Source organism: Apus apus, chromosome 1 (assembly GCF_020740795.1).
Source record: "Apus apus isolate bApuApu2 chromosome 1, bApuApu2.pri.cur, whole genome shotgun sequence".
Classification (NCBI taxonomy): domain Eukaryota; kingdom Metazoa; phylum Chordata; class Aves; order Apodiformes; family Apodidae; genus Apus; species Apus apus.
In genome coordinates, this window is record NC_067282.1 from 168,286,482 (window position 1) to 168,313,540 (window position 27,059).

The window sequence follows — 27,059 nt, forward strand, 5'->3', positions numbered from 1 at the left end:
GCTCTCTTGTTGATGTGTTGAACAGTATAACTGCTCAGGCAACCTGGTGGCCCAGGTCCAATGGGATGTTTTTTTCTGCTGGTATGAAAAGGCATCCAGTGGAAAAAAGCCAAACAAAGCCCAAACAAAAGAAATCACAGGAAGTCACAGATGCTGGGTTTTTTTCTTGATATCCTCCCTCTCCCCCACCCCCATACTCTGGTCCTGGGTCATGCCCTAACTATTTCTGTTCCCTATCCTGTTACAGCCCTCCTTTTAAAACAGAAAACCCAGCATATTTCCAGCTCACACAAATACGTTTTCCAACTAAGTTATTCCTGTCATCACTCAACATTTCTGTTGTTGTTCTATCCTTAACCCTGCTGCAGAATTACATTCTGTCAATGGTGACTGCCACAACCATCACAGAACAACTCTTGGCACCCTCCATGATCTCAGAGATGTTCCCCTACAGAAGCCAGACAAAATCCTTCCAGTAGATGTGTCCTGTCCCCATGGCTTGACAGGCCTCCCAGCTGCAGGGTGTGCTGTCTGTACTTCCACCAGTGGTCTAGAAGCTTATTCATTGCCAACCACCTCTTCAGCACAAATTGCAGAATTTGTTGTACTGACTAGCATCTCTGTACTTGCACAAGAGCACTCAGTGACCCTGAGTAATCAGTGTTTCACTGATTCCTGATATGCTCTTGGGGCCATGCACAACTGTAGGCAACTGGGAAAACAACTCAGCTTTTTAACATCATCTGGAACTCCAAAAGAGCTGCTATGTTGAAGTTCTTCTGCAACCACTATTATTACCTGCTCTTTTAGCAATAGTAAAATGCTAAACTCATTTTTTCCTTATGATAATATCACATGAAAAAATGCCTTAACTGATCAGTCAGCAAGGACGGTGGGCCTTTCTGGTCAGTAGGCTCTCGGACATGCTCTCATCAGCCTTTCCACAGTGTAGTCATGGCCTACTGCTCTTTCAGAGCTCTCTGTTTTACAGGAACCAGCCTCAAGAGACACAAACTCTGTCTGGCTGTGCCAGGGCTGGCACTTACACCTTGATTCCTTGTGGCTCTCCCTGGATGGCCACCTTGTTGGATGGCCGCCAGATGCTTTACTATTGGCCCTAATATCCACCAAGAGCAGCATGAAGAAAAGCCATGCACTGCCCCGATATTAAGGTGTAATGGGTAAACCCATACCGGTACTGCACACCCCACTTAAGCTACCTCATTGATCCAAGCTACAGATGACTGACAATGTTATGCTGAATTATTGCAAGGCTTTAAAGAAATGTGTGAGCACTATTCACTCACATGTAGAAGAAGCCCTTCCAGAACTGTAGCAGGACGTTCTACCTCAGTGGGCCTGCCTCAGTTTCCCTTGGTGATTCAAATTCTCTCTATCTCCCAGTTTCACTGCCCCTTGCCTGATGTGGAAGATTCCCATGGGAAAGGGAAGGGCACAGTAAACTCTGAACTGGTAACAATCTTGAAAGTACCAGTAGAGGGCCAAGTTGATGTCTGTGGTGCTAGCTGCTGCTCTCCTGTGTTTAGAAACACAGCCCAGCTTGGCTTCAGCAAGGCCAAACAGAAACCAAACAAGAATGGATAGATAAACAATAGAATTTGCTTAATGAGGGAAAAGGCTTTCTTGTTTCCCCCCCCCCCTCTGTTTTCCTTTTGTTCTCCAATGGAGGATTTTGGAGGTATGGCTGAGTAGTTACATGAACGGCAGCCAATAATTTTATTCTATAAAAGCTTAGTCCCATCTTTGATCAGAGAGATTCCTGTACATACCTGTACACACCTAAGTGTGCTGGACCTTCTCCCCTCCAATGGGGATGCCTGCTCGAGTGGTTACCCCTCAAGAGGTTGAGAGAATGGGACACCCGACTGTAGCCAAATAGAGTAAGAAATATCAAATTCCTATCCATGAATTCTTACTGATATCTTCATTGGCCAGCTTTAAATCTTAAGAAAAGCTTTAAACTTTAGGATCCTTTTAAAAGTTTGCAATCATTGTGTTATCACATGGCCTGGGTATTATTTTAATCATTGTTTTAGATCCACGATAAGGTCTATTAATAAGTAAGTTGCTAGCATTCAAACAATTAACTTTGTGTACTAGTTATTGACTAGCCAGCTATTATTTATGCATTTTATTGTTAAGGTACCTTCTTGTTTTATTACCATAACACCTTGCTTTGCCACCCCAATATCCTAACACTCATATAATCAAATTTAGGCCTTTTTATTTTAATTTTTAAGACCCTTTTACTATTTACAATAAATCTTGTTTTATACATATACATCTCATCTGCTATCTTGCCCTGTTCAGGACAAGAACCTGCCTCTGAATGATTCTTGGGAATCTGGAGACTTGGGTCTACACCAAAGTGACACACAGACAACTCAAGATCAACAGAATGGAAGCCATAAATATGTCCTGTCTTCCAAGAGTTGAAAGACTTTATATCATCACATGAACTATTAAAATATCTTCCTTCAGCTGGCCTACTGTTATGCTAAACCGATGTTTCAAAATGTTGGGTGTGTTTCTGTATCCCTCATCACTCCAGTGGATGTGTCCCCACGCTTCCTACGGTATGTAATTCATCAGTAAAAAGACCAGTCTGGAAGCCCCAGAGGGCAGAAATTTCTTGTCGGAGATTATCACCGATGACAATACATGGGAACCGATCCAACACTGATGTGCATGGAGCTTCAACTCCCACTCGCACCAGGGGACTGGATACCCCTGGGGAACACTTGTTATTAGAAAACAAATGCAACACTCTACATGTGACAGAGTAATTATACAAAAACTATTAACTGTCATTTATTAATAATTTTTCAAAATTACACTAGATGTTTATTTGTAACTCACAAAACTATGAGCTGATGACATCTTCTATACGTACTTGCTTGGGACCCTGCTTCATTAGTAGCACATTTGCATACCCGTGGCTCCCACAGGACTGGTTTGGATCATGTTGTATTTGATATATAATGCCAGCTGTTTGACATTTGCCACCTCTCCCCTCTCAATATTCTCAGAAAAGGCAAGCTATGTCAGAAAAGGCAAGGAAGTGAAAAAGTGGGTACTATTGTACTTCCCATGTATGAGGTGAAATGAGCCATTAAAAATGGTGTATTAGCTATTATTTAAAGCAAATTGGTAATAACACTGCAGATTCTTACCTAATAATGACTACAATCACCACTATCCATACAATCCCCCTTCAAAACAGGTTAACACTTGTCTTTATGCTGGATTATAAGGGTGAAAAATGCACCTTAACTGCAAAATAATGTTTTACCTCTACCCCAGCCAATTCTGAAACTGTTCAATATTTGAGTGAACATGTTAAAAAGGAGCAGCCAAAGAAAAACAACCCAATAACTGGGATTTGTGGAGTGAGTTTTAAGACATTTTAAAATGTAGGGTTGCTAGGTAAAAAGTAATTTTGCACTGTTTTGTTTTTGTTTTGTTTTGTTTTCATATTACTGCTGTTAATTCTACTCTATGTCCTTATTCAAATCATTCTCTGTACAGTAAAATTGTACCTCTGTACAGAGGCACTGTTGAAACCACACTAACCCTGGCCTTGCAGATGAGACTTGTGTACCTTGACATGAAATTAACAGAGGTGGAAAGAGAAGAAGAAATCTGGAATAAATGCTGCTTGACACTCAAACCTAGAGGCAAGAGCAGAGAACAACATTTGATAGTCTCAAGGACGTGGTCTTTGGCACGATTGTGAGGTTTCAAAGGGAGGAATGTGGAAGCAGGCCTCCTCCCTATGCTCAGATGTTGGTCAAGGACACAGCAGCATTCCAGGATGGATGAGCTGAATGGCTGTAGGTTGAGAAGTCTCTGAGTTATTAGGAACACAGTGGTACAACTGCTGTAAAAAATTTTCTCCTGTGCAGATGCTGCTCTCTTATTAGGCCCCTTTACAAAGCAGCCCAGCCTGTATCTGCTGTAACAACGTATATAAGCTCCAGCAGTCTTGGTTTCTGTCAAAGCTGTATCAAGTGGGCTGAGCCCCTGTCACTTTGTACTCTCTCCTACAGCTATAGAAAACAACCCACTCCTGCTTGACCAAAGCCTGCAAAAAGCAGCTGCGTGTTCTGCAACACCAGTGAAACAGCGGGTTACTTGAAAAATACACAAGGAGTGGGGTAACACATTCTGTGGTATTTCCATTTGGGAAATTAAATAATATGTAGGATTAATGTAAAGGGAAATGGGTCATTTATTTCCTAGCTAAAAAAATGCAGTCTCAGTCATCCAGATGTACTCACAGTTCTGAAGGACAGGTTGTGACCAATAAAAATAAACAAGCACCTTCTTGTAACCCTTCATTCCCTCCATCCAAAAAAGATGTTTAATAAAGGTGCATTTTACTTTTGCAACAACTAACTTCTGACTTATGTCTAAGACCAACTTCATCATCCTTTGCTCTGAGGATATGCTGTAGGAAAATACTACATTAAAAATATTTATATTGAGGAATTTAAAGAACTGAGAAAAACTGCAGGACATGACAGGGTATTGCTTCTGTATGTTTCTAAAGTGCTTTTAACAAAAAGAAAAATATTGTACCTTTATATAGATTAAACTGTTATAGTAGAGTTTCACACACCTCATCAGGAAAAAAAAAAAAGTCTCTTGTGAAGTTAATGTGGGTTTATTTTTTTCACTTCTTTCTCCTTCCAACTCTGGAGCCCCCAACATAGGAAGGACATGCAGCTCATGGAGAAAGGTCAGAGAAGGACTACGAAGATGATCCAAGGGCTGGAGCATCTCTCTTGCAAGGACAGGCTGAGAGAATTGGGGCTGTTCAGCCTGGAGAAGAGATGGCTCTGGGGAAACCTTCTGGCAGCCTTCCTGTGCCTGAAAGGGCCTACAGAAAAGATGGGGAGGTACTTTTTACAAGGGCTTGTAGTGAAAGGACAAGGAGCAATAGATCAAAACTGGAAGAGGGGAGATTTAGGTTAGACATTAGGAGGAAATTCTTTAGTGTGAGGGTGATGAGACACTGGAACAGGTTGCTCAGGGAAGCTGTGGAAGCCCCATTCCTGGAAGTGTTCAAGACCAGGCTGGATGGGGCTCTGAGCAACCTGATCTAGTGGGAGGTGTCCCTGTCCATGCAGGGAGGTTGGAACTAGATGATCTTCCAACTCAAACCATTCTATGATTCTGTGCGCAACCCAACCCATAGCACTATTCATCTGTCAAACAGAAAAGGTACAATTGCTTTTAAATCATGATAATCTGAGCCCTTAGTTTCAGACTTCCTGTTTTAAGGAATATTTGAAGTATTCAAAAAGCTTTTAGGAAAAGCATGAAAATACCAAAGTAATCAAAACTGCTGCACTTCATCATCTGTTTAAGCGTTTGCATATGTAACTAATTGTAAAAAATTACCACAGACATTTGATCTGTGTTTGAGGCAGCACAGACAGGACACAGAACATCCCTAAAACTGTGGATGAAATGCAAAGAGTAAATTGATTTTCATTACCTTGCAGACCTGGGGATCCCCAAAGCAGGACCTGGGCAGCAGCACACAAGCAGGGATGCAGGCACTGTGAAGCTTGGTCCTTGCTAGAGGGTCACCAAACCTGCTGTTTTTAGGGGTCAGTACTGGGTCCAGTCCTGTTCAAAGTGTTGATTGATGATCTAGGTGAAGGGACAGAATGTACCCTCAGCAGATTTGCTGATAATACAAAATTAGGAGGATTGGCTGACATGCCAGAAGGCTGTGCTGCCATTCAGCATGACCTGGACAGACTTGAGAGCTGGGCAGAGAGGAACCTAATGAAGTTCAAAAAGGGCAAGTGCAGAGTGCTCTATATGGGGGAAGAACAACCCCGTGTACCAGTACAAGTTAGGAGTTGACTTGCTGGAAAGCAGGTCTGGGGGAAAATACCTGGAAGCCATGGTGGACCATGAGCCAAAAATATGCCCTTGCAGCCAAGAGGGCAAATGCCATCCTGGGGTGCATTACTGTCATGGTTTGGGCCCAACACGACAACAAAGGAACAGCCCCATGGTCCCTCACTCAACTTCCCCCCCAGACACACTCTGGGATGAGGAGGACAAAGCTCATGGTTTGAGACAAAGGACAAGGAGGGTTCTTCACCAATTAAGGTCACGGGCAAAACAGATTTAACTTGGGGAAAAACAATAATTTAATCTCACACTCATCAAACACACACAGGACACAGACAACACACAGAGCAGGGCTTGCATATGTTACCCCACCCCTCCCTTCTTCCCGGGCCCAAATCACTTTGTTCCCAGTTTCTCTCCCTCCTTCGCCCCAGCAGCACAGGGGGACAGGGGATGGGGTTTAGAGTCAGTTCACAGGCTGGTGGTTCCTGCCGCACCATCTTCCTCAGGAAGGATTCCTTACAGTCCTTCCCTGCTTCCCCATAGGGTCCCTCCCACGGGAGAGAGTCCTCCACGAACCTCTCCTTCATGAGTCCTTCCCACGAGGTCTGGAGCTGCTCCAGCCTGGGCTTCCCACAGAGTCACGGGCTGCTTCGGGAACAAACTCCCCTCGCGCCAGGGTCTTCCACAGCTGCGCAGTCAGAGTCCACAGGCAGCAAATCCTCTGGCCACAAAATCCAAGTCCAGTGGCCCAGTTCACCCCTCCTGGCACCTTCAGGGAATGTTCCCCCACATTCTTTCACGACTGCAGGGGGACAGCTGCCATCTCGCCATGGGTTGCAGGGAAACTTCTGCTTGGGCACCTTCTTTCCCTTCTTCCTCACCAACCACCAGCACCGCTCTCCTCTTCCAGCACAGCTCTTCTCCCCCAGCACAACTCTTCTTTTTTCTTCAAGTGCTTCTCTGCAATGAAAGCTGACATAAAAAAATATCTTCCTGTATTATCCATGCCATAAGCAAGGAAGTTTCTTAATGTTATCTCTTTGAATGGCAGCTCCCTTGCAGTTTTCAAATACTTATGGCCTTTTGTTCAAATGTTCAAAACCACCAGATCAACACATTCTTTTTACACATGCCATTTTCTTGCCTTTACAGAAGAGATTTTAACACTGTCAACTGCCCTGTTTATTAATAGTGATGAATATAGTTGATAAATCCACTTCTTTCTGAAAATTTGCCTGATTTTATTTGCCTGATAACCCTAGACAAGAGAAAAAAGCAGGCAGTATCAGATGACTGAAATAAAAGAAGGAACATTTGATACCATAGGATATGCAAAACCACTGGGAGATTCTCAGGATCTTCTTTTTCAGATGGTTAAGTGTCTCACCTAGAAATTTATATTACAGATCACCTTGTCTTGTTGAATAAATTCAGCACACTTGTTGGGTGAACTGTAGGCAAACATACAGTAACAATCAATAGAGTGGGAATACCCACATCAGGTTAGCTTCCCATAGAACTGCTGTTTTTTGCCAATAACTTACAGTTCTTCAGACGTTTCCCTTCCCACTCTAAAAGGTGCTGATACTAATTTCTTGCCGGTGTGTGAAAACACTTAGAAACAAAGGTAACTGTACACAGGAAGCTGGAATTGGGTATATGCAGAGCTCTAGGATGCTCAAGTAAGCAAACGTCTGCTGGGAGGGAAATGTCTGCAGCTTAGATCTAGTGATACTGAAACTTCATTGTAACTACAGCAGATGGTATTTCAGACACAGACATAAGCACCCAGCACCATTTAAGAAACATGCCTGACAGCCAGCTGCTACTTGGAAAGTTTTCCATAGGCTCTGTGTCATATTTGCAGATGTTTTTAGTACTGTGGCAGATGTAAAATAGTTTCTAGAGATAGTATCTCTAGAACTGATAAAAATAAGTCTATCATACTGTAGTATGATAAAACACATAAATACAAAAAAGGCGAACTTTTAACTTGCTTCATTCCTCCTTGAAAATACTCTAATAGAAACCATGCTGTTTTAAACAGAGGAAATTAGAGACATTTAGGACATTCAATTACTCTACCCTGAGTTCTGTATGACATCAAGTCAATGAGACAGTAACTATGTTAAGTCATTTAGTTTGTCCGGTTATGTCAATAAAAGAGGAGGCAAAGTGTTTTGAGTGAATAAAACTAAGTTAGTTTGGCACCACATTTTTGACTTTACAAAGCATATGCATTATCCATTCTCCTACTCTTGTTGGATCTAAAGAAAACCTAGAGAAAAAGGCAAATAATAAAAATAAATAATAACATTATACTGAATTTTATTTTTTGTACTTGTGCTTTATTCACTGAAAAAAAACCACCTTAATAACTTGTCCTCAGGAAAAGCACAAAAAAGGCAGTAGTCTTTCTCAAAGTTCTAGAACAATGGCAAGTCAGCAAAGGCATTTAACATGATCATTGTGAAGAAATTCTCAGTGACTGAGCTCTAGATTTTAAAAGTCAAGTTTTATGAGCTTTTCAGGAGACACAAATTTGACTTAGGGTGAAAGGCTTTACTTAAAATAAGGTTTCTCCTTATAGCCAAGAAAGCCATCACTGCTTGCCTGATGACATCCTTGTAGGAAGCTGAGTCCCTGAAACAGAGAATGAGGTAGCACTGGAGTATTCAAACTTAGGTAAGTGAAACTAAAACAAGTCATAGAATCATTGGATGGTTGAGGTTGGAAAGGACCTTAAAGATAGCCTAGTTCCAACCCCTCTGCCATGAGCCAGGACACCTTCCACTAGACCAGGTTGCTCAAAGCCCCATCCAGCCTGGATTCAAACACTTCCAGGGAGGGGGCACCCGCAGCTTCCCTGGGCAACCTGTTCCAGAGTCTCACCACGCTCACAGGAAAGCATGTCTTCCCAAAATCTAATCTAAATTTAACCTCTTTCAGACTGAAATCATTCCCCCTTGTCCTATCACCACATGACCTTGGAAAAAATTCCCACGCCAGCTTTCCTGTAGGCCCCTTCAGGTACTGGAAGGTCAGTATAAAGTCTCCCCAGAGCCTTCTCTTCTCCAGGCTGAACAGTCACAACTCTCTTAGCCTGTCTTCATAGGAGAGGTGCTCCAGCCATCTGATCATCTTTGTGGCCCTTCTCTGGACTCTTTCCAGGAGCTGCATGTCCTTCTTATGTTGCAAGCCCCTGAACTGGACACAATACTCCAGATGGGGTCTCATAAGAGTGGAATTGCAGGGTAGAATCACCTCCCTTGACCTGCTTGCCACACTTCTTCTGATGCAGCCCAGGATACAGTTGGCTTTCTGGGCTGCAAGCGCACATGCTGGCTCATGCTGAGCTTCTCTTCAACCAGCACTCCCAGGTCCTTCACCTCAGGGCTGTTCTCAGTCCTGTCTCTCCTGTATTTGTGTTTGGGATTACTCCTACACATACGCAGGACCTTGCACTTAGCCTTGTTGAACTTCACGCAGTTTGCATAGTCCTACCTCTCAACCCTGTTATGGAGTTCATGGAATTGCTTTACCCTCTCCAATGCTCACTTTTCACTCTTATCACATATTAAGGCTAATCTGGAATTCAAAGCAACTATAAGTTGCGAGCACCTCCCAGAAACATTTTAAAAAAATTAACTGCAGTTTATCTACCGAGAGGGAGCTGGCAGGTTAATGATGCCTCCTGCACTGCCAGGACAGTGGCTGCTTTTCCTTCTTTACAAGTCTCTGCACCGTTTGGAGGCAGACAGGGAACGGGCCCCACCAAAAGAGAAATGATGTGTGGCGCAGGGGAACAGGCACCCACATGATGTCCAGGTGGACCTGTGCCCCAGAAGGGCCGCGGTTGACAATGGCCCGGACGGTGCTAAGGAAGTTGCCATCGACACTGCTGCGGCAGAAAGCAGCAGAGGGCTGGTCAGCACCCCTGCACAACTCCCCAGCTCCCCACACTCGCTTCGCCTCAACAAGATGGCGGCCTTCCCTTTCGCCTCCTTTACCAACATGGCGGCTCGGCCCCCATTGGTATCCGCCGCCCGGAGCAGCCTCCCCATAGGCCCAGCCGCCTTCCCCGCCCTCAGCCTCGCACGGCCTGGAGCAGAGAACTACACTACCCAGGAGAACCCGCCCCCAGGAGTCCCCTCTCCCTCCTTTTTTCCCAGGCGTCACTCACGTCTTCCCCTCCCGCTGAGCCAGGACGGGGCGCGGCCTCGCGGCAGCCGGGGCGGGACGGGGCGGGGCAGGGCGGGCGGCGGCCGCTTGCGCAGGAAACGAAAGCGGCGGAGCGGCCGGGGCGGGCCCTGCTGTGCCTCGGCGAGACCGTTGGCCTGGGCCCCATGGCGGCCGCGGAGGCGGCGGCCGCGCCTGCGGAGGCGGCGCTGGATCCTAGCGGGCTCTCCCCGAAGGAAGAAGGGGAGCTGGAAGACGGTGAAATCAGCGACGACGACAGCAGCGTCTTCGGGCCCAGTGGCGGCGGCGGTGGCTCCGAGCCCGGCGGTGGCCTCGTCAGCAGCAGGCCCTACTCGAGGCGCAGGCCGCCTCCCGGCCTCCGCGAGGGCATCTCCCTCTCCTCCTCCGGCCGGCGCTTCCCCCGCTCGCGGCACCAGCCCCCGCCGGAGATGGGGCACCCGCACGGCCACGGCGGGTATCGGCCCAAGGACTCGTTCCGCTCCCATCCGCCGCCCATGCCGGCGCCGCGGATATCGTCGGGCTCGCACTCCGAGACGGGCCCCCGGCTCTCTTTCTGGGAGCGCAGCCACAATGCCCTGGACCGGTACCGCTTCCGAGGCCGGCCCTACAGGGGAGGAGGGCGCTGGGGTAGGAGCCGAGGCGGCGGCGATCGGGGAGGTAACCCTCCGGGAAGGCCGCCCGGAGGGGGAGGCGGTTCCGGATTCGGTAGCAGCCAGGGCTGGAGGGAGCCCTCGCCTCGAAAATGTATCCTTGAGACGTGAGAGGGAGCAAAGGCGGGGAGGCCGCTCGGCCGGGGTGGGCCTGGGTGTGCTAGAGCTGCCAAGCCCTGGGAAGCGACGCTTTTTCCTCCTGTTTTGGCTCTAGGATTGCCGTAGGGGTTCCGGAGCGAGGCTCTAGGATTGCTGTAGGGGTTACGGAGCGAGGCCCGCCCTCCAGTCCCAGGGGCTGGCTGGGGCAGCCGGCCCTGCTTCTCCAGGACAGGCTCCTGGGAATCCGGCTTACTGCCGTGACCTGGCTTGCAACCTAGCCGACCAGTCCCGTGTAGGAAAAAAGAAAGTGTAGGCTTGAAACAAAGCCTTAGCCGATTGAATCCCAGGTAGCTGCTTTTCTAGCCCGAAGTGCGAGTATTGTGAAGCGGGGTCAGTCTTTCGTGCGGCAGTTTTAATGTATATAATTAAAGTGTCACAGTTGTAAAGCTAAAACCCTAAGCTTGTTAATTTCCCTTGTTGGGCAATGAAGGATCCACTGGTTTTTAAGTCTTTGCTTCCAGCCCTTCGGAGGCTGTTACACAGTAGCTCAAGCTAACTTTAAATCGAAGTTGAACGGGGACTTCAGAATGCACATAGTGTGGTTTATGTTGGAGTTTGGGTAACTTGGAAAAGCTCTAGTTCTCTATAAAGCCATACTCTGCATTCTTTGGGGGATATTCTCCACTGATTGCTCTTAGAGTTAGTTAGGTGGCTTTTAACAGTTTAAGAAATTCTTTCCTTTAGGAGTAGGAACTGCCAGAGTTATGGAAAAAGCTGCTCTCTTTTTCCAGGTTTGCTATTTAAAAAGAACTGATGCCAAGTGTCATTTATGGGCAGCCTGATACTAAAACTTGATGTAACTGCATTGTTGCTTAACTGAAAATATAGACAAGTGTAAAAACCACTGAGCTAGAGAACTAGTGGTTAAAATCTGTTTTCCTAAATCTTAGTTTTTTATTGTCCGTTGTACCAGTAGTCAAAGGATGTGTGTTGTTTGCTTGACTCTGCTGCTTGATTCCAGGAACAGGAATTTTTCTCACTTGTGACAACCCATAAGCTACTCACTGGATCCTTGTGTTACTTGAGATACAAGATTATTTATCCATGTAATTTTTTTAAAATGTGGAACATGTAAACTAGTGATAAAGATGCTTTTATTTAATCTCATCTGGTAAGGTTACAGGATTGTTGAAATTTCAGTAAGAACTCTTCGTTGGAGGATCTTATCTCGAGGCAGTAAGTGAAGATGTGATTTGCCTGAGGTCATGTAGTAAGACAGTTCTAGTGCTGAAAGTACATTTTAAGTCTCTTAATTTGCAGTGTTGCTCTGAGTACCAGAAAATTATCCTATGTAATAAATAATTTGGAGGGCAAACATATAATCCTAAGCAGACCTTACAATGCTTGTTAATACTGATACAGCCTTCTTGCTTTTAATTAAAAGAGCATTTGGAAGCTGAGAATCCTATTTTTGAACTAAGAGCAGAAAATGAGGAAGATTTTTCTTTTTTCCCCTGATACCTAGGATGCACTTTTCTGTTTAAACATGGTAGAGAAGGCTCTAATACTATTGCTTATTTATAAGTGACATTCGGTTTTTTATGGATCGTGCAGTTAAGGAAGGCCCATGATTTTCTCTCAGTGTAAGTTCTTTTCTGTGTTTTTCATATCCTTGCTGCCTGAAGGAGTCAATATGACAGGATTCCTAAATACTGAGGTACCTCCATGTTGCTAATGTTAATGGAGTAGGGGGCATAGTTCATTGAAATGTGACTTCATATGAGACCTTCACATCAACTGGTACAAGTTCTGGCCTGGAGTGGTATTTGTAATTCCCCCAGAAGGCAAAATGTTTAAGTGCTGAGAGAGAGATGGCTTATTTAAAAATTCTTTGGAAATAGTGCTTTATAGAAGTACATGTATAAATGGAGCAAGTGAACCAGAGGAGCACTTCAAGAATTCTTGTTACTTTTCTTTGGATATTAGCTTTTAATGGGCTTTTCTCTTTTAGTTCCTAGCAACTTCAACACAAAGCTTTTGGGTAGTCGTTCCTCAGCAATTCTTGCATAGGGAATTGTGCAATTTTGAGTCTGAAATATGGAACCAAAATGTGACTTTCTGCTTCCATTGAATTTGAACTTTTCACAGCATACATTTTTTTGCACTTCTAACCCACAGTTTCTTTAATTGGACTTTTTTTTTTAAATTCCTTTGTTGTATAATGAAGTTTCTCTTGAGTTGATGAAATAATACTTTTGAATGTATATGTGCCTGTCTGCCTTTCATAGCACTCCATATAGTTTTTCAGTCTGTGCGTAGAGCCACATGTAAAAAGATTTCTACATATGTGAAACACAGAATTTCTGCTTTATGCCATTGTGGGAGTTCTAGCAATTTTATTATCCTAAGCACAGAAAACATCTAAAAGTTTTGTCTTCTTGCACAACTCCAGATAACTTCAGAAGCTATCGCAATATTTCAACATTAAATACTAGCTGCTTGTTTTATAAATTATGTTTAATCACATAAGTAGCATCAAACTTCCCTGTGACTCACAAAATCACTAATGGAGTTGCCTTTTTGGAAGTAGAAATGTGTTGGAAATTAATTTGGCAAATATACTTGCTGTATAATTTGTTGCTATACTGCACACACCTCTTAGTATTTTCAGCATATTTATAGGTTGTTTGATTACCTTCTGGCTTTTAATAGTTGGTCTTTGCTAGTTTCTCCTTTTTGTGCTGAAGCTTAAGTAAGTGTTGTATATTAAAACATTCCTTGATATTACAGAAGTTGTTTTTCTGGCATGACTACCAAGATTCTTCTTACTTATGTTAGAAGTTAACATAGCAAAACATCCAAGTTTTTAATGCATGTTGTGAGCAGAAGACCAATATAAAGCTATCTTTCTCAGGATTCAATATGTCTACATTCAGAGGACACCTGTTTTAGCTTTTGGTTTTACTTCATTTATTGTTTTAAGAGATAACATTGATGAAGAAGCATTTCACATAACTTGGTGTGAGTCAACTATTATCACAGTGGGGTTGATTCTGGAAGTTGAATGAGTCAAACCTGACGTGGTGTCCTAAAAGATTTTCCCTGGAGCATGATTATTTTACAGGATAGTTTAGCTTTTCAAGTGTCAGGTTAAGGTAAGACAAAGTGCAGGTTAAAGTGAACTATAGTAGTGAGAACTTTCATTGTGGATACAGTTCCCTAAGCATATTTCCATTGCCTGCCTTGGACAGAATGTTGTCTAGAAAATCTATCCCTTGGGCGTGCATAGATGCACTTTGCCAAGCAATTGGTAATTTGCAATCCTCTTTCAGCATTTCCTGAATGTTTTAAATGCAAGTCTTTAGCCACTTTTTTTATTCACTTCAGTGGTCAATTTTTCTCATTTTTTTGATCTACAGTTTCTGCAATGTGTAATTGTGCTGTGGTTAAACTTCACCTTTTTTGAAAGGAGGAGTGAGAAAGAATTTAATCTGTTTTTTTCAGAATGTCAGATGGGGAGTCAATACTTGAGTTAGGAACATAAAGAGTATGATAGGGAACCTTCTCAGTATTACAGCTATTGTTTTTGGGAGGGTGGTGTGAATGAGACAGGGCTTCTCAGCAATTAATGAAATTTTTGTTTTAAGTAGGATATTTTAAATTATTGTTTAGATAAAATGTTTGTTTAAGCTGTCAATAAATAATAATAGGTATATCTTTTGCATGTGGCTCATTTTATAAGGGATAGTTTACAAGTTAGCCTTAAGGTAAAATAAAATACGAGAATGATTTTAAGTTCTGCTTGTCATAGTTCAGTCTTCAGTGGTAATATCACCACTGCTTTAAGGTCATACATGTTCTTGTCCTAGTTTTCTTGACCAGTGACTCAGCCAAAACCTTTGGAAGGTCCCCATCCAGGAAGCAGAACTACTCTTCTAAGAACGAAAACTCGGTGGAAGAAAGTTTTGAGGATCTGCTCTTGAAGTATAAACAGATACAATTAGAGCTTGAATACATTAATAAAGATGAAAGACTGGCTTTGAGCAACAGGGAAGAACATGAACAACAAGATAATGATAAAACAGTGGACACTGAGGACCAAGCAACTGTAGAAAATGACAGTATTACAACGGATGCTATTAAAGAAGTATCTCCTGAGGAGAAAAATCCGGTTATAGGCTTTCAGGCATTTGAACTGAAACCTCTCAGACAAAAACTGCCTACTCCAGCTGAGAGAAGCAGATTAAAAAAAGGTAAAGAAGGCACGAAGCAGTTATCACAAAAATCTGAAGTCACAGAATCCAGCCAAGGTAAATACTTGTTATTTTAGCTTGTAAAGTTCTTTTTGCTTGGCATTACCATATTTTATTAGATGTTGGGGAAATTTTTACTTCAGTTAAAATACTAATTTAATTAAAATGCTAAATTTTTAAATTCTAGGAGTGATGTAGTTAATTTGTGTTTTATGTAATTCAGGGAATTGCTTGGAAGCATGTTTTTGGTTTTGTGGTGGTTTTGATTTTTTTCAGCTTGTTTATTTTAAGACTGCCTGATTAGCAGAAGGGAAGAGGACAAGACTTGAAGGTTTCAATTTCTGTTCACAGCAGAAGTAATTTGCTTTCACTTATAGTTTTCCTTCTGTTTTTCTTTTTTTCGTTTTTGCAGAACCAAAATGTCGGTGTTTTATAGCTGAAAATATAGCATTTAGAGGCATCTTTTTCTCCATTTCATCTCTGTTAGATGTTCTTTTCAGTGTAGCAAGTCAAGATGAGATATTTTCACCAGAATTACTTTGGTCGTAATTGATATTAATGAATAGTGAAGAAATCACGGACCAGAAATAGAAAGCACTTGTGGAAGAAATGTAGTTGAAAGGTAAAATGAGTATCTTGTCCAGGTAGTTCTGGAATGCAGGCCAAAGAGCATGCAAACCAAAACCAAAGAGGTTAGTGAGAAACAAGTTACCGGGTCCAGCTGACCTGTGGTAAAGTCCTTGAGCTTACTTTTTAAGTTTGCAGCAAAAAAAAGCCAATTAATTTAAACTTCCTATTCTGAGGCTTCATCTAGTTCTCATAAGTGTTTAGCTAATTTGTCAATGTGTGTGAACTATCAATTTGAGTGGGAAGAGGTAAAGTAGTAAATAGATGGGTTAAGAACACAGGTGAGTAATTAGTAGGAGTACGAAAAAAGGTAGGACTAGAACACTGAAAGTCAGAATGATTTATATGCAACTTCAGAGTGAGAATTTGGAAGACAAAGCCTGTAAATAAAATGGAAGAGGAAACCAATAGTAGTCAAACCAGCTCACTTTAGGTATTTCTCCCCCATGCCTTTACCGTTTATGGTATTCTTTAAGAGGTAGTGTTTAATGGGAGTTACAAGGAAGAAGAACAGGTCCTGAGCATATAAGAAAACAGTAGTCTGCAGGGAGAGAACATGGCAAGGCAGGAGTAAAAGACAGATCTAAAAAGAAGAACAATCTCAATAAAAGGTCCAACTTTGAAATTTAGAAGCAATGAAGTTGAAAATAAAGTTCATATGATAGTGAAAAAATATATATAGTGTGCATATTAAGATTAGTGTCTTTGCACATGCATCTTTGAGCATTTTGGCATACCACTCAAATGTATGATGATTTGAAAATGAAAATGATCTGAAAGTAGACATTATGTATGAATGACTGCTTATGACAATGTAATACAGACTTCCAAAGTAGAAAAACCCAGCCAACTTTAGTTACTGCAGCTTCATGTGTATCAAGTGAACGTGTACTACTTGATTATTCATATATTAGGAAATTAACAAAATGTGACGTTTTTATTTTTAAATGGTCTACTGGATGTTTCTCCAGACCTGTGAAAGTTGAAGAACTTGTGCTAAAAGTTTGCATCTATTTCTAGAAATAATTTTCTGTGGTTCACCTGATTTGACAGAAGCTTTACAGTATTCCCTGCTTTACTTCCCTTCTTACCCATTAGTCTGTTCTGCCTGTGTTGTCCCCTTCTGGTTTGGAAGAGCATTTTGGTTTGTGTAATATGTCCCTGCATATGTCTGCATCATAGAAACTGCTGTACCATCTCAGTCTCCCTGTGTGTATCTCGACTGAATGGTTTCGATCTTGGCTTAGTGTCTTAATTTTTTTAATTTTCTTTTAGAATACATATAGATGTAGAGAGGTATTATTTTGCTTCCTATTGTATGTGCTTTTAAAAAACGCATGCATGTACAAGCAGGAAGACCTTCAGCGTTTGTTCCATACCATTTTTTCTTTAGGTATAAAGTTTGGTATATTTTAAATAGCACCTTTCTGAATGTGACTTTTTGTAAAATGCTAGGAAGAGCATAAAAACTGTATCGTGTGCAAACTTACTTTCTGTCAATTTGAATTGTTGGAAGAAATCTCTATTTGAAGAAAGGCCAACAGGAAAAGATATCCAAGCTTCTCTCTAAATGTTTGTTTTGTTCCTCTGGTTCAGATATGCTTATATATGTGTGGTTATATTTACATTTTACAATTATAACTTTGCTAAGCTATTAGGTATAATAAAAATACATAATAGTATAACATACATTAGGTATATTATATAAAATGTAAAATGTTAGTGTATATATGTATCCATACTAGTAATCAAATGGATTTTGGGCAGTTTAGTAAATCAAAGTGTCAATGTTTTAATGTTCAGCAGGAGAGCATTACTGATTACTATTCATTTCTGTAGGATGACTCTATTCTCATTTGATGTGAAAGGGAGCAAGTGCGTTGCTGCAGCTTTGGGGCTTTATATTTAATTCTGCAGAAGACTGACCAGTTACTTAAAATAGCTGCTATGAAATCTGAGATGCTCAGGACAGCAGCTGAAATGAGATGGTAGCATAAAACAGATGGCAAGAAGTTGTCTTTTCCATGTGTCTCAAAATCGTGGTTATGTTTGCTTTTTTTTTTCATTCTCATTCTTTTCATTTCTCTGGGGACGTATGTAGCAGCTTTAAGACAGAGAATTATTAAAAAATGACAAAGCTTGCCTTAGGCTTCTTGACATCATAGTGATGTGGATTTCATCAGATATGCCAAGTTTACATTAAAGTTTGTTATGTGATCTTACACATACAACTGCTATTCTGTTTTATGCTATGTACCAGTGATATTGATAAAATGTGTCGATTAAATTCAGCTCATCATTCTAATGTAGCTCTGTCTTATGAGTAACAACTAGCTCAAAAATACGGTGTTTTCTTTTGAAAGGTACAGAAGACAAAGAGCAAACATCAGTGCGAAAGCTTAGCAGCTCAGATGTTACATCTGAAAAGGTAAGAAAGTACTCTTCTGTAGATAAGGTATAATTGCATTGTCATACTCTGGTGGCTTTTTCCAAATTCCAGTCCAAGCATGTTTCATTAGTAGAAACAGTCCCTTCTTAAGGAATAATACTTAACAGTACAGCAGGATTTTTAAGCTTACTCATAGTAAAAATCTTGGGACAGACTTTAGAAGACTGAAAAAAAAAAATAAATTAAGTGATGTTTCTTGACTTTTTGTCTTATCCTTTCTTCTCTTTTCTTCTCAAGAAGCTGCTTGATGATGAGGAGGAGATGTCTGAATTGCAACTTAGGCTTCTTGCACTTCAGTCTGCTAGTAAAAAATGGCAGCAAAAAGAGCAACAGGTGATGAAGGAAAGCAAGGAAAAATTGACAAAAACGAAAAGTGTAACACAGAAAGTCAAAGCCAGTACAAAAGCACATTCAACAAAAAAAAGTAGTGCTACAGGTAATAAGTTTAATGTTACTGAAATGACTATCAATGGCATGACCTCTGAAATAAAAAAGCCCTGAAAAGATAGTATGTTATGTGAAACATTGGGCAGTGAGCCTTTAATCCTTCTAAAACCTTGTACAGCTACTCGGAACTCTTGAAGAATCTAGGATTAGGGGCAACCAATTAGGTAAGGTGGAGTTAATAATGTATCTTTTTTTTTAAAGCCAAGCAAGTTTTGAGGAAACAGACAAAGACATCGAAGAAGATGCAGCAGCAAAAGGAGCAAGACAGGCGTCAGAAAGAGGAAGACCAGAGGAAACAAGAGGAAGAAGAGGAGAGAAGAAAAAGAGAAGAAGAAATCAGAAAAATTAGGGACCTCTCAAATCAAGAAGAGCAGTACAATCGATTTATGAAGCTAGTTGGAGGAAAAAGGAGATCAAGAAGCAGGGTAACAAATATGTTATATGGTATTCAGGTGTTCTATTTAGGATTCGTGAGTTCTCTCTTGCTCCTGTTGTGTGTATTTTCCGTGTTTACTAAACATTGATTGGCATTCATATAGTGTTAGGCATTCTTTAAACAATCTGATTTATTGGTGTACAGTCTCTGGGCAGGTTTCAGTGTGGTATTGTGGCTCCTTCTGAGACAAGAAAAGGATTCTATCTGAAGGCATCAGTCTTAGAATGATTAGAACATGTTTCACCTAAACACCCAACCTCTGTCATAGTGAAGATGATCCTTGGGCAGTTTTTTGTGGTCTCTTAACAAGGGTAGTTCAAGTAATCTTAGTAATTGCCGTGACAGGTTAACAGAAATAATAAAGAATTTTATTATCTTTTGGCATTTCAGAAATACATAACCATGGCAATTTACCAGATACCACATAATGGTCTAATAGGTATTTAAAAATGGCTTCTGTGTATTATGACACCCCCACACGATCCCCCAAAGAGATTCAGTTTTAAAACTGCTTGTTAATTTGTTGAGTCACTATCTGTAGTGGATCTGATGAAAAGGTAATATTCAGTTTGCTCTTTTTGTACAAGCTTAAGTAAATTGTATTTGTGAAGCAATTGGAAGACAAAATTATAAGGGTCTTTACTTTCAATTTATTTGCTCTAAAAGAATAACCTAAGACCAGCTAAATAAAAGACATTTTTTTGTGTGTTTAGTCTTCAGATACAGACTTTAGATGGTGTTTTGATAAGCAGTCTACAGAGAGTGCTGGAGGCATTTATCAATATGATAATTATGATGAAGTTGCTATGGATACAGATAGTGAAACTAACTCTCGAGGTAAGACTTATTTACAGTTTTCTTAGATGATAATTGGTAAAAGTAGTTAACAAATAAGAAATGCGCTATCATTTAGAGACAAAAAGTATTTCTTCTGAGATGTGACAGAGCTAAAATTTTAAGGTGAGCTAATTCTTTCTTGCTTTAATGGTGACTGTTTTTTCTCTCCAGATCTGCTGTTGTGGTATTTAGAAGGTCTTTGAGGGTAGATTGTTCTCATTGCAGTATTGGAGAGTTTAATCTTTTACATCCCAAAGCAACTATATAGTAAGCAAGGGCCCCAGGCTGTTGACTGTATAGGCAGCAGCTTTGTAAAAAAAAAAAAAAAAGGCCTGGGGTTTCCAATGGACATGAGGTGACATGAGTCAGCAGGGTGGCTGTGGGTGTTAAAGGTGGGACTGCAGCTTTGAGTTGTAGCACTGTGACTAAATGGGTGGTTGAGGGAGGCTGTTAAACACTGATGACACTGCATCAGTTTTCCGGTTTCACAGTAGAAGAAAGATAGTGATGTGCTAGGAGTTTAGCTAAGGACATTTTTTACTAAGGGTAGCTGTTTTAGGCCTGTTTTTCATAGAGTTCATTGGGGAGTGGGGGACTTCATTTATGGAAAGAGACTGGGAGAACTGAGTTTGTGTTGAGAAGAGAAGGCTAAGGAAGCGTTTGGCTGCTGTCTTTGACTACCTAGTGTGCAGTTAGAGAAGCCAGAGCCAAACTCTTCTGTGCAATGTGCAATAGAAGAACAAGGGGCAACTCTTGCATTTTAAAAAAGTAAGTTCTGGTTAGATAGAAGGGAAAAATGGTCAAACAGTAGAACAGGTTAACTGGAAGTGTTGTGATATCTTCATTCTGAAATATACTTGGAACTCGACTGGGCAAGGTCCTTAGCAGCCTAACTGTGGGAGCAGCTCTGCTTTGAGCACCTGTGCTGGGGCATATGCCTTCCAGAGGTCTCTTCCAGCCTAAATACTTTATTGACTCTGAGTTTGAGGTGTATTTGAGGTATTCAGGTTTTCTTGTTCCATCTCAGCATGCAGAGTGTTGAGAGAGCTTCTGTAAGCATATTACTTTATTTGACTTTTTAATTGTCTTGCTTTTCATCTTCCTTTTTTTTTAAATCAGCCTTTCTTACACTTTAAGTTACTGCACCTGCTGTTCTGAGCATGAAAGTTACATGAATCTTCTCTTGAAGAAACCTCTAGTCTTACATGTCAGAATTTAATATCAGCTGTTCATTTAGTGTGCTTCTGTCCTAATTTGTCCTTCTGATAGCCAGTGATCAGGAGACTGTGTTGAAATACCTGGTTTAAAAAGGTAGATTCTTGAAAATTAAATGAGGGCTGAATGATTCTGAATCATTACATTAGTAGTACTGTTTGACTGTACTTGTATTTTGTATGCAAAATAGAAAAAGGACAGGTAAGTACTCTTTTTGTACACAAATAGGTAAGAAATACATGCATTGTGCTGTTTCTGATGTTACCTTTCAAATTGGTGCCTAGTAAAAAATATTTGTCGTTTTCCTTCTGCTGCACTAAATCTGTTGAAGTATAAGCGTAAGTTGGTGTTTAGTAATTACCTTTCAGATTCCTTACATTCGAGATTTTTTTTTAATTACAGCTGCTTCTCCAGTGCAACCTCCTTTCTTTGAGTGTCCAATAGGATACTTTCCACCTCCAGTACCACCAATTTCCTTGCCACTGCCACCTCCAATTCCGGTAAGTAACCTCGAAAGGAGTGTGGTTTTGAAAATGTTGATCATTCTTGTTTTGTATCTTATTTTTAATGCTAAAGTTAGGATTAAATTTAGATTCTGTTTTTGATGCAGTTATCTATTTGGTGATTCCCTTGAACTATCTGCTAGACTTTTAAAACTCTTTATTTCAGCTAATTTTTGACTGGTTGAATTCCTGTTTAATGGAAGTTCTCCCTATTGAGCTAAGATTTTCTCTTAATTGTTAGAGCTCTGCTATTTTGTAACAAAGTAAAAATTGTCTGAAGCACATAAAGAAAAGTAATGAATTAGGTTAGCGTAAGGCAATTTTACCTCTTCCCTCTAGGCCACACATGTAGATATGATTATTCTGACTTGGTACCTAGGGGAGAAAATAACAACAAAAAATGTAGCTCATCGCAGTCCTCCTTTCAAACTGCGTTTTTACTGTATGTTGCCTGTCTTCTCACTTAAGAGTCCACCTGGAAATTAGTGTAGTTTTTTTCTTAGCACATTCCTTCACTGAATGGTTGTTAATCTTCTTAGTAAAGCAGTAGAAAGCTGCCATTCCCTGCTGTGATGGCTTCTGAATTTTTGATTAATGGAAACTAATTTTGTTAGCGAAGACAAATTAATAAAACTGTTTGACTGGTTTTTCAAGCTGTGTGAACCTATCTGGTCAGCCACATTTCTGTGGCTAGACTACACCTGGTTCTGAAGTCTTATTTATGTTTACTTTGTATGTCTATAATACTTCAATATCCCAATGTAACCTTGTTACTTCCATTACTTTCTTTGACTGTTATGCAGCAGCCATTGACAGTGATCTAAATCCACTGCAGTTTGATTTAGTTTTAAACCATGAAATAATTTAGGTCTCATCCTTTTAAAAATAATTATGAAGTAGTAGTAATTTTCACATTTCTAACTCCCATTTTCCTTTTTATCTCAGCCTGTACCGTCCTTGAGCCAGCTTTATGTGGAGGGTATTTCTTGTATTTCTCTTGAGCCCACTCCACCTCTTCCACCACTTCCCCCTGAAGAGCCTGAACAGCCACCAAAACCTCCATTTGCTGATGAGGAAGAGGAAGAGGAGATGCTCTTAAGAGAAGAATTACTTAAGTCTCTAGCCAACAAACGAGCTTTCAGATCTGAGGTATTCCATTGAATGTAAACCTCTAGATGGCAATCTTGACCAAAATTTAAATGTGAACTGCTAAGTGAGGATTACAGGCTATTTTCATGCTGCCTTTCTGATGACTTTAAAATAGTAAAATTCTCTTGAATTTCTGTCACCCTCTGCCCCCCAGAAGAAACTGAAACAAAAGTAATCCTGGAACACCATTTGAATTGTAAATTGTAGTTTGTCTTTTATTTCTGAAGGAATCATAAAACTCCAAAGTACTGAAAAATAGTAATGGGGATTTTATTTTTTGCTGAAAAGGTTTATTATTTATCAGCTGTTGGTAAGAAAGATATTTAACTTTTGTTTCAACTGGGTAGCAAATGAGTTAGAGGAGGTTACCTGGTTTGGTTTTTGTTGGTTTGTTTTTTTAGATCTGAGAAGCAAAGTTGTTGTTCTGAAAAATGAAATAGATATTGGACCTATAGGTTTTTTGCAGTTGATCTTTGAAAAACTGGCATATTCTTGTGTGCCTTTTTGATTATTGCAGGATTGCATGATTTGTTTAATACATTTGGATAGTCTACCTAAATCACAATTCGAAGACATGTATGGAACAATCTTTTAAAGTAGCTGTGTATAGTATGTGTTTTAATGACCCTATTTTTTTTCTGTTTTGTTAGGAAGCTTCAAGTAACAGTGGTCCACCTTCCCCTCCTGTTCCAGATAATTTTCAGTCTGTGCCAAGAAGCAATCTGACTGCTGTCAGTATTAATACTGTGTCTCAGCCACGCGTACAAAATACAAAGTTTGTTAGAGTACCAAGACCTCCGCGAGCAGTGATCACAGTAAGGAAATATTGGTGCTTTCTATTAATAAGGCTATGAATGAAAGTAGTCCTCAGTGCAAGTGAACAGCAAACTTGGGGTTTTCTAGGAATACAGTACAGAACAGTGGAGCTTCAATAAAACATGTGAATTGCTAATAGCTTTGATAGTCCAGATTCCCTTCTAGAAGGGATTTTACACTGAAGTAAGAGTTGACAGCTTAAGAATGTATCAAAACACACCAGCACTCATTTGAGCTAAAAGACACTGTAAATATACTTAATTTCTTTTCCAAATTAGCACAGACTAAAGGGTGCTGTTCAGTGGTAGCTGAGCCAGTCTAATCACTGTTACCAAAAAAAAGTGCTCTTTCTCCTAATCCTGGCCAAATGGTGTCTCCTTTCTTTTAAACTGGGATCTGCAGCATTAGTCCTATTGCTTAATCTATCATGCTAAATTGGCTGGAAGACTAATCTTGGAGGGGAAAAAATACTTTTTCTACTTGAGTTTTTTTAGTGAACAGTGTGAGCATCAGGGCTAGCACAAAAGTGGTGGCAGATGTCTATGAGTGTGGGTGGAAGCTGGAGAAGAGAGTATTCTCTTCAGGCTTGGTTACGTTAGCTCAAGCCATATTATGTAGCTTGACCGTCATTTGAGTGGTCATGGGAGGTATGTGCAGCTAGCATTTGGTTTGTGATGTCTGCAGTCTCCTTGTATTGTTGGAAATGTATTATAAAAACATATTTGCCTGTGTGATGCCAGACTGGAAGCCCATGTAATTTACTGTTCTGCTTATGGCAGTGAACCATATAGAGTGGATAGTTTGTCATTATTTTAACAAAACATCTTAGAAAGCTTTGTTTGTTGTAGCTCTTTCCCATGCAGGTTCACTAACGAATAGTATAACTGAGTCTGTCCACTGACAGACAAAACTACGTTGTTTCTAATAAACCAATTTTCTTAAACTACAATTGAAGGAATATGTAGTGTCAGGCTATTGAATCACTTAGCTACTAACTGTAGCTGGCCAACAGGCTTCTTGTAAATACAGGCTGTATGATCAGTTGGTCGCCTGGTGCCATGACGGAAAAAGCTCAAGACAGTAGAGATCTGAATATTCATTTTTTGGTTATTCTAAGGCCTGCTTTCCTTGCTGTAGAAAAATTGTGCTTAAGATTTAAGTGGATGTATTTTTTTTGTCTGTACCAATCTTCACAATCTACTTCAAATTCTAGATAAACTAGAGTTTATTAATCTGGCCATGCTTATATCCTATAATCATTACACACTTATTTATATTCTCATGTTAAATACTAAACCTATTCTGAAAAAAACAACCCCTAAGTTACCACATAGTCTATTGTCCTGATAGTTTCTATATAACTGTTACATAAATGCTACATACATAAACAGCTACATAAGCTGTTACATAAATGAAGGAGAACACATTACTGGTGACTTGTTTTAGTAACATAACATGTCTTATAATCTGTTGTTGAAAGGTATTATGTAAATGTTAAAAACCCTGCAACTGAAGTTCGGTGCCTGTTGCTAATGATGGTTGGCTTAGCTAAAGCTGAGAGATTAATACCTTGTATTTGAATCTGTCTTGAATAGTGGTTTTTTTACAAAAATTCTTACAGGAACAAAGCATTTTGCGTTTTTTAATATTTTTTCAAGTAGTTTGGGTTATGGACTATTTAAAATAAGGTAGATATCTCATAAAGAAATTATGGCCAAATACTTTTCAAAGGAGACAAGTCACAAGGTATTTTTGTCTTCTGTGAAAACAATATAAATTGCTCTTGTGAAACCATTTGTATTGAACACTTGTGCTTTTTTTCCTTTTGTAGTATTTTATATTTCTTACTAGAGCTTAAAAAGTGAACTAATGGTTGTTGCCTGGTGTTACTTTACTGATTGTTAAACATTTTGTTGAACTACATGAAAAAATAACACCTGGGAAAAAACACCTGGAGAAACCTTACTTAGACCGTCTCCATTATCAGCTTTTCTCCTAGAAGAAAAGTGGGGAAGGCAGTTAAAGACAGTCTGCCCTATACAACTGTGCTAAAAACAGCTTGGCAGCTTTGGTCTTTTAATACCAAGAGCCAGTGATAGGGTAGGGGTGTATTGAGCATTTGAAGATGAGAAGGGTGAGTTGCTTTGCATGATTAATTGAGGTTTCCATGGGGCTACTGCCAGAGAATATTTGAGGAAAGGACCAGTGCACCAGTGTTCTTGCACCAGTATAAGTTGGAATTGTGCCTGTCTCTGCTGTGGTGATGCAAAAATGATGCTGTAGTACATTCAGAAGTAGTAGATACAATCCTTATTTTAAGAACTGTCCAGGATGAGAATATCAAATATCAGGTAAGGTTTTTCTATGGAGTGTGTGCTTTAAAGAACACTTTAAAACTTTGAAGGGTAAGCTAAAGGTTAAATGTGTAACTGTAATTGTCCAGACTTACTGGGAGATAGGAAGAGCAGTCCTGGAAATGTGAACTAAGTTGCTTCTTTCCAAGCAATAACTCCAGAGCATTTGAGGTTAACTAAGTTGTCTGCTTTTTTCTGCATCTTTCTTTGTGCTGGAATTTGCAGTCATCAGATCTTCAGTGAGCTGTTTTGGTTGATGATGTTGGCAAAAAATGATTCATCTTGTTTCATTTGTTCTTTATGTACTTCTGGTGTTCTGCCAATTTTAACTGCCTGAGGAGCTTACTGTAAGGTCACCTAAGTATAACTGTGGGACAAGAGGCATCACAACTGTGTTGCAAAAAGATGAGGGAGTTCTGGTATGTCTGCCACAGCATTTATAATGCAGACTTGAGTGATTTTTACCTCTCATTACTTAAAAAACATGTTTGCAAATGGCAGATGATAGTTTTCATTTCAGTTGAAATAATGATGTATAGGAGTCAAAGGTTTGAGATCTGTATGCTGTGGCCATGGAGATGCAAATATGTTGCAGGTAACTTGGGAACAGGTTGAAAATGTTGGTGTACTTTCCATGTTGTATCTACCAATCTCATAGTGAGATGCATAAACACTGAGGTTTTTTCTTAAAATATGAAATTGGTGTGCAGTGATAACAAAATGAATTAACCTCCCTTTTCACTTCTAGTAAATATGTGCTTAGTTGTATCTGTCTCTTAACTACTACTTGCTGTAATTTTTTTTTTTTTATTCTCACAGCTGCCAAAACACAAGTCTGTTGTGGTTACATTAAATGACTCGGATGATAGTGAGTCTGATGGAGAGCCATCTAACTCAACTAACAGTGTGTTTGGAGGACTAGAATCTATGATAAAAGAAGCAAGGAGAAATGTTGAGGTAAACGCTTTCAGCATTTAATAGGTTTTTTTTGTGGTTGTTTTGCTTTGAACATGAAATTTAAAGTTTAGGTTTTGGCCAAGAAATAGTGGATTACATCAGAAAGAGGCAATTTGGATTGTACAAGCTAATTAAAATTATTTTTTTGTTAAGATGATATCCTGAAGAT

At 40.3% G+C, this 27,059-nt stretch overlaps 1 protein-coding gene across 6 annotated transcripts in view; it reads left to right on the plus strand.

Moving 5' to 3' along the window:
- Positions 1-10,244: 10,244 nt before the first annotated feature.
- ZFC3H1 (zinc finger C3H1-type containing) overlaps positions 10,245-27,059 on the plus strand; it is a 42,146-nt gene continuing 25,331 nt past the window's right edge. For 4 of the 6 annotated variants that reach the window (XM_051611172.1, XM_051611198.1, XM_051611216.1 and 1 more), the window contains exons 1-10: positions 10,245-10,842; positions 14,738-15,157; positions 18,091-18,155; positions 18,414-18,612; positions 18,825-19,048; positions 19,773-19,896; positions 21,514-21,611; positions 22,560-22,763; positions 23,414-23,578; positions 26,753-26,890. In XM_051611172.1, coding sequence (XP_051467132.1) covers positions 10,245-10,842; positions 14,738-15,157; positions 18,091-18,155; positions 18,414-18,612; positions 18,825-19,048; positions 19,773-19,896; positions 21,514-21,611; positions 22,560-22,763; positions 23,414-23,578; positions 26,753-26,890 — 2,235 coding nt within the window. The remainder of the gene's footprint in view (positions 10,843-14,737; positions 15,158-18,090; positions 18,156-18,413; positions 18,613-18,824; positions 19,049-19,772; positions 19,897-21,513; positions 21,612-22,559; positions 22,764-23,413; positions 23,579-26,752; positions 26,891-27,059) is intronic. The other 2 variants (XM_051611179.1, XM_051611189.1) reach the window with 2 other exon arrangements.